The following is a 13497-nucleotide window of genomic DNA, read 5'->3' as shown; positions in this document are numbered from 1 at the left end:
AAGGAGCCAGAGACGCGATAGGAAAGAATGGAGACTCCGCCGGTGGTGCAGACAGGGCTGGGAAGGTTTGTGCACCCGGGTAGTCCCTGGCTGCTGCTGCCAGGCTGCCTCGGCCGGTCGCTGCTGCCGCGGCGGCTGGCGACGACCTACCAGCCACCTATGATGGCCCAAGGAGGGGAAGAAGAGCAAGCGATCAGGACACCAAAACGGTTATCGGAGACAGGTTCCCAGCACACCAGCCGGCCGAGGGCCGAGCCCCGCGGGCGGCAGCAAGTTTGGGAGCCGGAGGTAACCGAATTAAAAAGCGCCTTACAAACTCCGCTTCGGGACTTGGCTCAGCAGGGCTCCGGGTTGGAGGGCGCCGAGGCCTGGCGGACGGGACAGTGGGAAGAGGGAAAGGTGCCGAGGGGACCCGAGATCTGGGATCCAGAACAAGAGGGGGTGGGGAACAGCTCTACCAAGCCAAACAGATCTATTTCCCTTGCCTCCATGTTGGAAAAATTCTGGTTCCATATGGCTCCTCGGGAGGGAGGGAGGGAGGGAGGGAGACGGTGGCTGCCGGCTTCCCCCCAGGGTCTCGCTGGAGAAGGGAGATGAGCCCCCCCCAAGAACCCCACCTTGCCAAGCACACCCCAGGGACTGCCAGGAGACTAACAATAGCTGGGGAAGCCCCGAGAGAGGGGATAGGCCATCTTCCAGGACTTAAAAAAATTAATGGGAGGAAGAAAAATAAAATAACAAGAAAGGAAGAGAGAGAAAGGTTGAGACTTTCTTAGCAGCCGGGGAGAAAATTCAGCCCTGGATCTGGCTGCTGAAAGAAAAGAGAGGAGAAAAGAGGAGAGAAGCAGGAAGAGAGAGGGGAGAGAGGGAGAGAGAGAGAGAGAGGGAGAGAGAGGGAGGGAGGGAGGGAGGGAGAGAGAGAGAGAGAGTCGCTGCGTGGAAGGAAGCTTAAAGCTTGTGAACTCTTCTTGAACCGAGATTGGAGTCATATGGGCCATAAATCATTGAGACATACTCTCCGCCATTCACAAACTGATAGCCTATTTCAGTCCAGCTTACCTTAGCCACCGACGAGGGGAGAACAGGCAGACATAATATATATTCACATCGAGCCCCAGCGCGAGCGGCAGGCGAGAAATCTCCCCTCCTTGAAGGCAAAGGAAAAAAAGCCCACTGTTTAAAGCTGCGTCGCCCCCCGCCCCCCCGCCCCGCAAAGCCACCCCGGCTGGGGAGCCCGAGGGGCAGACCGGCCAGAGGAGCCGCGCGGCGTCCGCTTCAATTCACTCGGCTTAGGAGCAGGGGTGCGCAGGAGGGAGGGGGTGGGGGAGCGGGAAAAAAAAATAGAAGACCGAAAGGTGCCGGGCAGCTCAGCTCGCCAGAATCCAGCTCCGGGCTCCAGCAGGGCTAAGCCGCCACAGTGTGGTTGCCCTATAAGACTGGTACGCCCTACTCTCCGTAACAATGGCCTCTGCTTTTGCACAGGGAAAAAAAACCACACAGACACACACACACACACTCACTCACTCACACACAAGCTCACATACCCCCCCACCTCTCCCCCTTTAGCAAGCTTAGATGCCTGATAAGGAGGGAAGGTGATGGTGCTGATGGCAAAGGGGAAATTTTAAAATACCCCGCTCCCCAAAAAAAGAGTGAGAAGGAAAGAAGGGAGGGTTTGTTTTTTTTTTCTTAAGAACGGGTAAAAATTTAAATCTAGATTGGGGGGACAGGGAGGAAGAGGTGAGCAAAGGCAAGGAAGGGCGGTGAAGTTCACAGCTCCCCCCATACCCCACTGGTGAACCATTATGCTAATTTGAGAAGTAGCATTTGGAGGCTGAGTCAAAGACAGGCCTCGCCCGGGGTGGGGGGGTGAGGGTGCCGGGTGCCCCTCTGCACTCATTCGCAATTGGAAGACCAGGACTTTTTTAGAAAGTAGTTTCACTCCTCAGGGACTGGTGGCTGGGTCTCCAACCCTCACACCCTGGCTCCCTCCTTCTGAGTCTCCAGCCCCGTCTTCTTCCCTCCACTACACCCTCTCTATTCCTCCCAAATCTCCCCCCAATCTCCAGGCCCAGTCACTAACCGAGGGAGAGGGAAAGACCAGACCTTTTAAAACAACAACAACAACAACAACAACACCCCTCCCCCTTTTTCTTTTTGAGAACAGACAACAAGCGGTGAGTGATGATTTTAAAAACCCAGAACATCTTGCAGGGGGAGGAGGGTTGAGAAAAGGGTGACAAAAGGAGAACTCTGTGTTTTAGCTTGAGCTCCAGACTGGCTGGCAGTAGACAGGCTGAAAGAACTTTACGGAGAAGTTTCTGTTAGGATTCTCACCTCCGGATAGGCAGAAGGAGCTAAGAGGTGATAAGGACATTTGTACTTCTGAGAAGAACTAGCAGGGTGGCTTAATTTTAAATGCACTGGCAGAAGAGATGGAAGATGGTTATTATTATTATTATTCAGAACAACCCTGTTTGTTTCTCTCTGCCCTGCAAGATTTATGACTCTTGGCACAAGTGAGGAAGGCCACAAAAGCTAAAGTTTTCTTAGGGTGTGTTTGAGCAGGGCAGGAAAAGGCAAGGAGGAGGCCTGTAGGAGGAAGACAGGAGCCAAAAATGTAGGTGTCTGCAGATTTGGGACAGGGGGTGGGGAATAGTCATTCTGGAGGAAGGAAAAGACAAAAAGAGCACCAGGACATTTCCCAAAGCAGGAGTGTTTGCAACTCTACCTAACTGCTGACTCGGAGCTAGGGGATGAAATAGAAAGCTGACCCTCTTCTCTAAAGGCAGCTTGGAAAACTGGTTCTCTTAACTTCGTGTAAGGCACTACCCTGTGATTTCCTGGTTAGAATACTTAGCTTTTGCCTTCTCCCATCTGGATGCACCAGGAGAGGGAACGGGACTGGGGACAACAAAGGTGAGAGTTGACTTCCAGCTATTGTGTCCCCTCCAGCATAGGCTGGCAGTATCTGGCAAAGCTTCCCTCATTCCCTCTCTCTCCCCACTCACAGGCTGTACTTTGGGATGAGATAGGGAGTGGCCCCTGGCCTCCAGGCCCTACTTCTTCTGGGCAAGGCTAAGTCAGGCCAGGTGATTTGGAGCAGCTGGTTTCCGGGGACCCTGATAAACTGGGGGTACCTGTGGCCTTCCTGCCCTCCAGCAACAGGAACCACTTGCAGAGCCTCAGAATGTAATGTCCTGAGGACCCCATCTCCTACCTAGAAAGTTGATGGCTGGGGGGAAGCACGGGTTGGGGGACTTCAGGATGGAGGGTGGGAACTATTTTTCTGTGTTTATTAGTAGCTATTATTCTGTGTTTATTAGTATTTTTCTGTGTATATTAGTAGTATCAAGAAAAGAAAACATCCAAGTCAGACCTAGACTTGGGGCTCAAGCCAGCCTGGACCCCCAAACAGACCTGTTAGGGGTGCCTGAGTATATGGCTGCAAAATGTCTGTCCTGATATCTCTACACTAGATAGAGATACACAGGTCAGACCCCATGTAACTTTGAGCCTGGTGGGTCGGTAACTCAGGCCAGAGAGGTTGCCAGAAGCTTAAAGAAACCAGTACCTTTGAGTTTTTTTCTATCAATCCCCCAAATTTAAAAAAAGCCAAGAATGTACCTCAAAACTCCACTGTCCTAGCTGTTACTATCATTGGGTTAGAGAAGGTCATTGTAAAACAGAGAAGAGGAGAACTTCATCGCTTTTGGGACTGCGCAGCTTTGCCTCTAGGAATAATACGAGAGTCCAGAAGGCACCCAGCCAGCCCCGGGCCGGCTGCGGGAGAAGCAGGCCGGAGCTGAGCTGGGGATGGAGGAGTGTTCCAGAGACAACGGCAGACCCCTCCCTTCCTCAAGCCTCCTCAACCCTTTGTGGTCCCTCGGGCTACAGAAGGCAGTGGGGCATAGTGGGGTGGGAGTGAAAAAGAGGACGGAGAAGCAAGAAAACGAACCTGGAGAAAATCTCAGAGGACATACACCCCCAAATGCGGTAGGAGATGGAGTGGGGGCTTCTTAATTCTGGAGCACAGCGCCCATTTGGAATGCTTGGGAGGCAGTTAGATCCCAGTTTAGTTTCTGTCTTGCCTTTTTTCTTCCTTTCTCAGAGGTCTCTGGCCAGCAGGCGGGCTGCCCTCTGATTAGGGCTGGGAGGCTGGAGGACGGAGGGTGGAACGGGCACCCCTGAGGGCCCGCGTTTGGACTGAGGTGTTGCTGCTGGCCAGGGGTTTTTCAAACTTCAGGGGACAAAGGCTGGTAGTGAGGAGTTTGGGCAAGGAACTTGGGGTGGGGGAGGCCAGAGCAGTCTGAGGGGAGACTTTGGGGTCTGGGAAAAGAGAAGCAGGAGAAAGGCTTATCATCCCAGAGAGTGAAGCCATGATTTCGGAGCAGACTGGAAATACAGAAGAGGGAACAATTTCTTCTTGGATTTGGGAGGGAAACCTGGGAAACTTTGTGTGTGTGCCCATGTGTGTGTGGGGGGTGTGTGTGTGTGTGTGTGAGAGAGAGAGAGAGAGACAGAGAGAGAGAGACAGAGAGAGAGAGAAAGGAGGAGAAAGAGAAATTGAAAAAGAGAAAAATTGAGTAAGAGACAGAGACACTAGCCTAAACTAATGAAGTAAAAAAAATAATAATAAGGGTAAAGATTAGAGAAAATGCCCTTCTTCACAGACATCCTTTCCTCTTCCATTCCGTTTCTTCAGAGCCAGAGCACTCGCTCTGGCACTTCTCTCCCCCACCCTACTGGGTAACCAGTATCAGGCAACGGGAGCACTTTAAACCTTCTGGAGCAATCAAGGGCTACCCGCCCTTATAGACCTCAACGGGATCGCGCCTGTTTCTCTCTTCCCCCAGAAATGCATCAACTAGCAAACAAAAATTCTCTCAATAAGGGCATACTGGTTGGCTCTTTTAAAACTGATTTCTGATCTCAGACTTGGGGCAGTCAAGGATCCTGCTCCTGACTCAATCAGCACAAAATTTGCCTAGCCCACTGGCTAGCTGGGGAGCTAGGACCTGGGAGCCTGGGTTCTCAGATGTTTAGCGATGTGTTTCTTCCTGGCCCTGTCTGAGTTCCCGGTCCCACACTGTTTTCCAGCTTCACTGCCCAACTTTGTAGCCCTAGCAGAGGGGTGTAAAGTTCACACACTCACCCGAATCTCCATTTTCCCTTAAGTATTAATAAAGATTTCAAAGCTGGGGGTTGTAAAGTGGGAATTGCTAATGAAGAAGGCTCTTGGCATTTGGATCCCCATCTCCAGCTCTCCAATAAGCCAGAGCAGGAGGGAACAAAGGGGCACCCAGAAGGGAGAAGAGGAGGCCCGCATAGACCCTGCTCAGCAATAGTGGGGATCAAAAGAAGAAAAAGGTCGCTGCAGTGGATGAAGGAAAATCCAAGCTGTACATTTTCCCCACCCCATGTGTGGGGGCACTGCCCTCTCCCCAGCCGAGCCTGTGAAGGGGTGGTAGGACAAAAAGGGCAGCCACAAGGGTCTGCGAAGTCCACTCAATGACCATGGAGTCATGCTGAGTGGATGGCGTTGCTGCCAGCGAGTTGGGAGCCTCAGGCAGGTGGGCTCCTTGGTGATGATAGATCCCAATTTGAATCAGCGCTCCCACCTCATCTAGAAGCTCAGCCTTAGCCTGGCAAACCCCACCCCCAGCAAGTGTTGAGACAAAGGTGGGCAGAGCAGAGAAGGCAGAGGAAGGGAGGCTGCAAATCCTGGGCAGCTTGGGGGCTGCAGAGGGTGCTGGGAAAGGGAGGCAGAAGCAGGAAAAGAGGAACAGGCCCAGTCCCTGAGGCTGAGCGGGCCTCTCCTGACAGACTGGATGTTTCTCTCCCGGTGACCTCTGTTTAGCAGACAATAACTCAGTGGATTAATGACCAATCAGCGAAAGGCGTTCCGAATTGCCTCCAAATATAAAACTCCGAAGTCAGAATGGGACAGGGCCAGAGTCTGGGCCTGCTAGTCCTTTTGTTTTTTCTCTCTCTCAAATTAGTGTTTTGGGCTAGGCTTTAGGAAGTGGATTATCTGCCCAGTGTCTGAGATTTCCAGAGCCCCAAAGATGAGGTTGTTTCCCATCTCTTCCCATCTCCTTCCCTCCTCCCCCAGAATTCATATTCCAAACCATACTTCCCAAGGCAGCCTGGAAACCTCCCCTCCCCTCCCCTGCTAGCCTCTTCACATCCCTGATCCTGCAAGAAACTTCCTTGCTCACAACCATGCAACTGAGAAGCCACCACTCCTTTGGAACTGGGGGAGGAGCTGGAAAATAAAAGCAAGTATAGCGTGGGGGTCTTCCACCTTGCAGGCTCTGTCCTGGCTACCCTAGAGGAGACCCAGTAGAGTGCTGTGGCACCCTGTGTGTGCCTCCTCCCAAGAAGCGAGGGCTCAAAGGCCCAGGGTTGGGGTGAGCCTGAGAAGGGGGGCACCTGCTGTCACAGAATCTAAACTCTGAAACCACTGTTCAGTCCCTGGGCTGGGGTAGGGGGCACCTTAAAAACCTACTGTGTTGGGAGGCCGAGGCGGGCAGATCACCTGAGGTTGGGAGTTGGAGACCAGCCTGACCAATATGGAGAAACCCTGTCTCTACTAAAAATACAAAATTAGCCGGGTGTCGTGGCACATGCCTGTAATCCCAGCTACTCAGGAGGCTGAGGCAGGAGAATCGCTTGAATCAGGGAGGCGGAGGTTGCGGTGAGTGGAGATCACACCATTGCACTCCAGCCTGGGCAACAAGAGCAAAACTCCATCTCAAACACACACACACACACACACACACACACACACACACACACAACGAAAGCCTTAGCCCAGTGCCTGGCAGGGAAAGGGTCTTGCTCAGTAAGGTCCAGCCCTTCTTTCCTTAGTCCCTCTCCAAATGTCAATCTCAACCCAACCCAGCTAGCTGGCCCCTCTCCACTGCCTTCTAGTTCCACCGCTCTCCTCGGGGCTACTTCTCAGCTGAGAATAAAGGCACCTTCAAAAGGAGGAACAGTCCAGATTCCAGTGGATTTCCTAGAGCCAGACTGAGTAAGCATACACTGCTCTGGGTATATGTAAACTCTGAATATTGCAAATAAACATGCAGTAACTTCTATACCCAGATGCCCACAGAGCTCCAGGACACACAAGGGAGTGCCTCCCATGTACTGTCCTGCTGAGGATGGGTACACACAGAGCTACCCAATTTCAGAACAGGAGAGAAATCAGGAAGTGTCCAGTCCAACTCTTGCCATTGTTACAGATCAGGAAACTGAGGCCCAGAGCAAGGAAGTGATTTGTCTGGAGTTATACTTGGGATAGGCTTGGGAGTTGGAAGGCTTGAATTACAGATGTTCCAGCTTGGCTGTGTGACATGAGGCAGGGCACTCCTTGGGCCTCAGTGTCCCCTTCCGTAAAGCACAGGCATGTATATGGAGGGAAGGGGTTTAGCTAAAAGATCTCTAAGATCTCTTTTTGGACTGAATGTTAGTGATTCTTCATGTGCTGATGTAAAAGTGTGTGCCAATAAGAAGTAATAAACTGAATTCAGACAATAACCGGCACCATCGTGACCAGATTCGTGGTATTTCCCTTGGGGTTTAAATGCTTACCACTGAGCACCAACCTGGTGCCTGACCCTCCCTTGCCCCATAGAGGCTCATGCACTGGGTTTTACTGCTCTTCTGTGTGTAGGGTGGGTTGTTTTCTACCCTCATTACCAAACCAAAAGTGCTATTTTTAGACACTGCAACTTAAGCAGTAAATAATTAATTTGTCTAATTAAAGGAGGAAGGTTTCAACCTGGCAATTTTTAACCAGGCATCAATGCACCCATTGTACCAGTCGAGCCTTCTCACCCAACCCCCTCCCTGCCCATACACCTACCAGCCTCCCCAGTTGCCTTCCCCTCAGTTGGAGACCAGCATTCCCCCAGATGGCGAGCAGGGTCCACAGGGCCAGACTGTGTCCCTCATGACAAAGTTCCGCGCTCTGGTGTGCTTCCCCATAGAAATAGGTCTGCCAGCAGCTGCACCTCAAAGCTTGCTTTCCCTACCCCCAAAGCTGTGCTGGGCTCCAGGTCTCTGCTCTCTGCTCTTGGGAAATGTGTAATCTACCTCCCCAGCTCAAGATGCCCCAACAATGCAGCGAGTTTGCATTTCAAGAAACTCCCATTAATATCAATTTACTTCACTGAAACCTCGGGTTCTTCATCAAGTTGATGATTTATGATAAAATCAATTAAATTACGGCCACTTAGGGCCCAGCCGCTTCCTCTCAGATTTCATTGGTGCGGGGCCCAAGTGTCTGGTGGAAAAATGCAAGTTTAGCTGGAGGCGAGGAAAGATAATTCTGCGGCTGAGAAAATTTAATGCAAAACAATTTCCAGGCAAAGTTGGGCGTCTGGACAGAAATGCAAGAGCCACTAGTTGGCCTGCGGAAATTACTATCTGGGGGTCAAAATGTTTTTCTCCCCACCCCCATCATCCTGCGTGGCTCCCTTACTCTGTTCGTCTTTGTATTCACTTGCTCCCCACTCCCAAACAGAGATTTTGGGAGAATTTGAGTAGTAATGGTGGGACACAAGGCTGCCAAGGTCCAGCCTCAAACCACGCATCTCCCTGATCTTCCCTACCACACCAAGCCTTTTCTCCTTTTGACCTCCCCTCCTGAACCAACCATACTCATTAATTCCTTGGCTTCCCACCACAAAGTTAAAAATTCAAAGTGAAGATGAGGTTGGGTGGGCAGAAGGCACAGGAGGCATACAGGGAAAGGGTAGAGGGGCAGGGGCCAGGAGGCCAGGCCAAGTGGGCTCTGCTGCATGTGGCTGCGGGAAGAAAAAAGCAGGAAAGAGCACTACTACGCGAAGAGGACAAGGGGCAATGTGTCTACAGCTACCCCATCCCAGAGTTCCAGAACCAGAGAACATGGGGTCTCTATCCTGGCTCCCAGTCTCCCAGCTCACAAAGTGATTCCGCAAACCCATCCGCAAAGCCCCACCTGGAGTACATACAGCTCCCAATGTGCAGATGCACTCACACAGTACACAAGCATACCTACCCGTGTGCCTGCTTTGCATACACCCACCACACCGTGCGCCTGCAAACGGACAGTTCCCACTATCCTCCCTCATCTGGGAAAATAAATCCCAGTGTGTCAGGCTGGCATCGCTTCCCACTCCAAGGAGAGGGGCTTCTCTGGGCTCTGCTCTGTTTGGTTTTTGGTTTCCAGAGCAGGCAGCAGTAAACACAGCTTCTCTGAAGCCATAAATCACCCCCTTTGCTATCTTCTGGGCTTGACACTCAGCCTCAGTGCAATCCCTTGTAGTTTTGGCTTCAAATAACCCGCTAGGTGCTAAAGGGTTGGGCAATGGTGGCAGCTGGGTTGTGGAAGCTGACCCAGTGGTCGCTCCCCAACCCCACTGCCCCTAGCAGATGCCCCTCACATTTCCCTCAGTACCCACAGCTCCCAACTGCCCTGAAAAACCCTCCTGGGCCTCAACACCCTTCCTGAGCGGGAGAGCTCTCCGATCCCCTAACACGATCATGTCCACACGCCCACCCAAACAGCTCCACATTCCTCCACACTCGTCCTCCACCCCAGGTCCCTCTACCCCCTCGAAGCCCCCACCCTGCCTCTCAAAGTTGCTCTCATCTTCATGTTCAAGTCGGATCCCAGCCTGTCCCAGGAGAGAGGCCTGGGGGCGGGCGTCTCAGCCACCCACCTCTGCACCCCCGCCAGTACCCGAGCGCCCCGGCTCCGCACCCCACACTTACCTGTGCGGTCTTCCGCTAGGGCGCGGGCAGCGGCGGGCAGCCGGGCGCTGGGTGCACGCGGGGGCCGACTGCCAGGCCCCGGACCCTCGGCCCCGGCTGGGGCTCCGCCGCCGCAGCCAGCCGCATCCTAGTCGCTCAACCCCCAGCAACCCCCGAGCGTCCCGCCGAGCTGGGGGAGAGGCCCGGATGCGCTCGCCCCCACCCCGCCCCCGCCCCCGCCCCCGCCCCCGGCTTTGTTCAGCCTCCAGGGCCCCAGGAGCGCGCGGATCTGGCACTCCGGGCGCCGCAGGCGCCGGTTTCCTGAGAAGCTCCCACTCCGCCCGGGCCGCGCGGGGCTGCGGGAACCCGGGCCCGTCTGGCACCGAGCTGGGCTCGGGATTTGAGAGCGGACCAAGTTGCCAGGCGAGAGGAGCGGCGACTGACAGGGGAACGGCGAGGCGTGGGGAGCGCCGGGGGCGCCATGGCGGAAGGCGGGCACACGGGCGGCTCTTCAATGTCACCAGCGAAATGGGTTCCATATGTCCGACCCGGCAGAGAAGGGAGGGGAAGGGAGAGAGTTCTGGGCAGGACAGGAGTGGGGACAGGAAGGGGGGCAATGGAGGCAACAGAGCAATGGCGAGGGGCCAATGGGAAGGATCAGAGGGGCGAGAAACGTTTGCATCTCCCTTTTTCCCTCGAGTTTTCTAAAGCTGCTTAGGCTGGTAGGAACTTACTTTCCCTTTTTCCTTTTCTTGTTCTTTCCTGTAAGGTGGGGGAGGAAGGAGATTAGTAGGGGAAGCATCCGCTTGTTAAGGCTGGGAGTTTGAGGGAGATGTGGAATGGAGGTGAAAGTTCTTAGGCGGCTGGAAGATCAACAACTTCTCCAGGTCCCTAGAGAAAAAAGAGACCAAACCCACAAAGGGGAAGAAAAGCCAAGAAAGGATTGCAGGGTCCAGGTGTCAACGACTGGTCCCAACTCCCCCACCCCCATGATGAAATTCTGTTTGGGGAGGTCCCAATGATTAAGTTACTGATGCTGGCGATGGTGGTGGAGGCTGAAGTGTCCTGGTCATCTTGGCCATTCCCTGGCACTTCAGATCCTGCCACAGCTGCCTCACACCTGATTTAGCACCCCCAAGGGCCTACTCTAGAGTTAGTTGTTTCTGAGATGGCCTGGGCTTTGGGCAGCTTCCTGTAAAGAAGGCTACTAGGGACCAGGGAGCCTGGAGGAGCTTCCTTCTGTGCCTGCTCCCCAAGGTCTTTGGGCTCTTTATCTGTGTTGGGTCTCTCTGTCTTTTCTAACCATCTCTGTTGTCTCGGTTCCTTTCTCACAGCCCCTTTGTCTTTTTCAAACTCTGTCTCTCTCAGTGTCTTTAGTGAATTTGAATTGAGCCTTGCAAAGGATTTAGGAGTGTCTCCAGAAATCACTTCTGGGCTCACTCATTAGGTTGAGTCTCTTCTTCCCTTTCCTCTGTGGGGGAACCCACCCTCTGTCCAGAGAAATTATCTTCTAGAGAGAAGAGGACAAAGGGAGTAGTTTCCTTGCCACTTCCCTTCTCACTTAACTGTGTGTGTGCGTCCCCTTGTGAGTTGTGGGGCTCCTTGCTCCAGGACAGCCTCCCTTCCCCTCTGACTGGCCTTTGTTTCCACTCTCCCTGTCATCCCCTCCTTGGGCTCAGCCTTGACTTTCCACCCCAGAAAGGGATCCTGCTGCTTGTTCTCTCTCTGGGTCCCTCTCTTCCTCTTCTCACTCTTCATCTTTCTATACAATTCCTCTGGTCACTAAAGCAAGCGTTAGCAGCCTGGCTTCTTAAAGGCACAAAGATAAATACTGCAATTATATAGAGAGGATACCAGCAGAGAATTACCGGAGAAGACAGAGTCAGCGGCTTTCCCAGAGCTCTGTCTCCCAGATGCATTCTACCCCAACCCCTGAACAACACAAAAGCAAATCAATGGGGTGGAGGGTGCAGGACTTGTAAGAGACAGGGTGCTTCATAGCTAAATGAAGCAAATGTACATATAAACAACAAAATCCTTTCAAACTTGCTGATTTGGGGTAGGCCCACATGCCTGGATGGAAGGCATTGGGCATCACATGAGGGGATTTACCAGAAAATGGTGGCAAGGGATGGTGCCCTTGCTTTGTCTCCTGGGGAAGAGTCTGTGCGTGTCGGGGAAAGGGGGGGGAGGGGGTATCAGTGTCATCTCCCCTTCTCTGGGCCAGAGGAGACAAAGACCTGAAGAGGGCTGAAAGAATAAAGAGGAAAAGCTGCTGGAGTGGGGGGGTGGTTGGTCAGACTTCCACGTCACAGGCAAAGGTAGCAGCAGGAGGGGAGATGGAAAAGGGTTGGGGAGGAGGAGTTGCAAACGCAGGCAGGGGGAAGGGGGCCTGTGGGACTGGCTCTCCACGCTAGTTATGGGCTGGCCCGAAGAGCAGATCTTTCCCATCTTTCAAAGCATGCTGAATTCAGAAGCTAATACAAATGATTCTACCCTCTTCCTTCTCTTTCATGTTCCTCCTCCTCCCCATGGACGAGGTGATCCTTCCCTGCTCTCTCAAAAACTCCAAGACTTTGCCCTAATTGTGGACCACCAGTTTGAGGGAGAACTCACCCTCTTCACAGTTCCACCACCCCACACTTTCCAGGTGAGGGAGAAGTAGAAATGCTTGCCTCCCACACTGAATGTATGAGGGATTCTCCAACACTCAAGGAGTGGGTGGGGAATGAGACTGAAAGGTTTGGAACCCCTATGCCCCAGGTCTCTGTGCTGCCTCTGCCAGCCCTTCCCACCTCCTCACAATCTTCAGTGCTGTCAAAGCTGCCCCTGAATCCAGACTTTCCCCAGTTCCTTTTATCCAGGTCAGGCAGTGCCTCTACCTATCCCAGCCTTGGGTCCTGGCCTTCTCTTTCTCCTCAAACCCTTTTCAACAGAGACTCCCGAATTGGGAGGCTTCACCCACCACCCATTGAGAATCCCTTGTTAACATGGATGAGACTCAGTGTGTTAACTCCCTTGTTAACATGGATGAGACTTGGAGGAGAGTGTGGGAGCGAGCTCCTGGATGCTGCGGGGACTGGGGCCTGAGCTGCCACTCCACGTAGCTAGCGGATGCCATGAATAATTAACACCTGGGTGCGGCGTTGCTCTAACTTCCCTGCTCAAAGGTTTACACTAGCAGGCAGAGTTAAATATCACAGATAATTGTGGCTATAAAGTCAGTTGGCCTGGCTCCAGTCAGGGAATGAGCGGCCAACAGCTGGGACTGGAGTTGGCGAAGGCTCTGGCCCTCTGCACTTCATCCATCACAACTTTGGGGCACAGTGTAGAACATTCCCCAAAGCCACCTCTGGCTTTGCTCTTGACCAGCAGCCTCTCCCCTAGTAGGAAGGAACTGTGACCTCCACATGAAATTATAGGGGAAAGTTAACAGCTCTTCCCCTCCCTCTCCAATCTGCACCCCGTTTGCTCCCTTTTTGGATGGGGACTTAGTTAAAAGAACACACTCGACATCCTCCAACACTCCAACTTTCTGGGACCACCTGATTCCTAGAACATTTCTAGAAAAACTTCGGAGAACTTCTCCCCACTTTAGCCCCAAACACAGAGTCCCTCACTGCCGAGGAAACTTTTCTTTGTTTCAGCAGGTCAAAGGAAGGCTCCTGGGGTATGAATTCATTTCCTTGTTTTGTTAGCCAGGAGGGTGGGGAGCCAAAGCGTTCAGCTTCTCCCCCTGCCCTTCACCCTCTG

General features: G+C 53.0%; 1 protein-coding gene across 5 annotated transcripts in view; it reads right to left on the bottom strand.

The window, feature by feature from the left end:
- HOXB3 (homeobox B3) overlaps nt 1-13497 on the bottom strand; it is a 41455-nt gene that overhangs the window by 5621 nt on the left and 22337 nt on the right. For 3 of the 5 annotated variants that reach the window (XM_025361822.1, XM_025361821.1, XM_025361823.1), the window contains one exon: nt 1060-1147. The exons of 1 other annotated variant lie outside the window; for it this stretch is intronic. Coding sequence is in view for 1 of the 4 variants with exons in the window: in XM_025361821.1 (XP_025217606.1) it covers nt 1060-1147 (88 nt within the window). In the remaining 3 variants the exon portion in view is untranslated. Of the gene's footprint in view, nt 1-1059; nt 1148-1978; nt 2081-13497 lie in introns of those variants that run through there. One more of the 5 variants, XM_025361825.1, reaches the window with a different exon arrangement.

The sequence above is a fragment of the Theropithecus gelada genome, chromosome 16 (genome assembly GCF_003255815.1).
Source record: "Theropithecus gelada isolate Dixy chromosome 16, Tgel_1.0, whole genome shotgun sequence".
NCBI classification, from domain to species: Eukaryota; Metazoa; Chordata; class Mammalia; order Primates; family Cercopithecidae; genus Theropithecus; species Theropithecus gelada.
Note: the sequence above shows the minus strand (reverse complement) of the source record. Positions and strands in the feature narration are given on the sequence as shown.